This window comes from Ichthyophthirius multifiliis (genome assembly GCF_000220395.1).
Source record: "Ichthyophthirius multifiliis unplaced genomic scaffold scaff_1120509250886, whole genome shotgun sequence".
NCBI lineage: Eukaryota > Ciliophora > Oligohymenophorea > Hymenostomatida > Ichthyophthirius > Ichthyophthirius multifiliis.
In genome coordinates this window covers 979-3,211 of record NW_004086405.1, presented here as the reverse complement: position 1 = coordinate 3,211, position 2,233 = coordinate 979, and the positions used below count along the sequence as shown (strand labels likewise).

At 10.7% G+C, this 2,233-nt stretch overlaps 1 protein-coding gene across 1 annotated transcript; it reads right to left on the bottom strand. All coding sequences in view use genetic code 6, as the record gives it.

Moving 5' to 3' along the window:
* Window positions 1-359: 359 nt before the first annotated feature.
* IMG5_107890 (hypothetical protein) lies at window positions 360-710 on the bottom strand (the record flags this gene model as incomplete). The annotated part of the gene is made up of 1 exon (XM_004034939.1): window positions 360-710. A coding segment is annotated over one exon (351 nt), but the record flags the coding sequence as incomplete, so codon positions are not given.
* Window positions 711-2,233: the final 1,523 nt, after the last annotated feature.

The window sequence follows — 2,233 nt, the reverse complement described above, 5'->3', positions numbered from 1 at the left end:
TTTGTATGTCCTTAAATTATATGTTTTTATCATTTAATTTATAAATTTTTTAATAATTTTCCTCATTTTCTTAACTTAAATATAATATGTATCTACACCTATTTTTACTAATATTTTATATATATATATAACTTATAGAAAATTAATTAAATATTTTTTTAATATTATTTTTACTTAAATTATATTTATACTTCAAATATTATTGTTTGATATTACATTAAAATTAATACATGATATTTATTTTACACATTTTCATAAAATATATATAATTATTATTATTAATATATAAAATTTAAATTTATTATAATTTAACATAATGTTAATATTTTTATAATATTTTTTTTATTAAATAATTTTACAAAAAAAATAAATTTATAAAATAATTAGATTGTAAATAAAAAATAATAAAAAATATAATTTATTTTAAAAATAGTGCGTAAAAAAATTAAGTTTCAAGAAAAATAATATTATTTTTTATAGTTAGTATGAATAAAAAAATAAATATTTCATCTGAAAATTTAATATATTAAAAATAAATAGTTTGTAAATTTTAAAATTATTTTTTAAAATTAAAATGAAATAATAGTGTGTAATATTAATATCTAAAATTATTATTATAAAAAAAATTATCTTCTTTTTGAATAGGTAAAAATAATAAATAAATTATAATAAATTTTAAATAGAGAGTATTAAAATTTAAAATAATTTAACTTAATTATAATCAAGATTTATAATGTAAAAATAATTTTCATTTAAAATAAATATTATAATAAAATAAAAAGTGCGTATTAAAATAAAAAATGTCAAAAAATACAATAAAAATAGAAAGTTAAAAATTATATTAATAATAATATATTTAACTATAAAATATTTTTGAAAATGAAGCAAGTATTTAAATATAAATAACTTTTATATTAAAAAATAAATTTATTTATTTAAAATAGGGAGTAATTTTAATATATTAACTTTTAGATAAAATTTATAAATTTTTTATTAAAAATAGGGCGTAAAAATTTATTTTATTCTTTTTTCTTTTTAATTAAAATTTATTAAATATAGATTTTAATATTGAAAAAAATAGTTATTTATTTAAATAAACAAAATATTTATTATAATTAGCCCGTAATATATTATAAAAATAATTTTAGTTTAAATTATAAGTTTTTTATTTAAAATAGGGAGTTATATTTAAATAACATAGTATATTTTAAATTTTATATTGAAAACAGACTGTAATATTTAAATGAAATGCGTTTAAGTATAAATTTACCAAATATTTTAATAAAAAAGATTGTAATATAAAAAAAATATAATTATTAATTAAACTTTATAAACATAATATTAAAATAGGCAGTAATATTAGAATAAATATAATTTTTTTATAAATCTATCTATTTATCTATATTTAATTAATAAAAAGATGGTAATATTAAACAAATTGCCTTTTAATTATAATAGACAGTAATATTATTCTCAATAACATTTGAATATAAATTTATAATTTTTATAAAACAGGTTGTAATATTAATTAAATAACATTTGAAGTTTATAATTTATCAATTTTTTCTTTTTTAATATAGCCAGTAATAAGAAATAAAATAGAATTTTTAGTTTAAATTAATTATAAATTTTATATAAAAAATAGTTTGTAATATTAAATATTGTAAATTTTAGTTTATATATATCTTTAATTATAAATAGGGGGGTAAAAATAACATTTTTACTTTAAATTTATTAATTTTAATTAAAAATAGAAAGTAATATCAAATAAAATATGATTTATATTTTAACATTATTTTGCTTTTTATTTATATAAATAGTTTGTAATAATAAATAAAATAGCATTAAACTTTAAATTAATAAATATATTCATTAAAAGTAGGTCACTTAGAATTAAACTGCATTTTTAATTTATCAATTTTTTTTAAATAGATAGTAATTTTATATAAAATAAAAATCTAAGTTTTAATTTATCTATACAATAGGATGTAATATTATATAAATAAAAAAATGCATTTTTAGTTAAAACTTTCATTTTTTGTTAAAAATAGTTAGTAAATATAATATTTTTTTAAAAAAAATATATAATTTTTATTTAAAATAGGTATATTAAATAAAATATCAATTCTAGTTAAAATTTCTAAACATTTAAAAAAACAATAGGAAGTATTATTAATAAATACCATATATTTTTATTTAAAACTATTATTTATTAAGAAGGTAAAATTACATA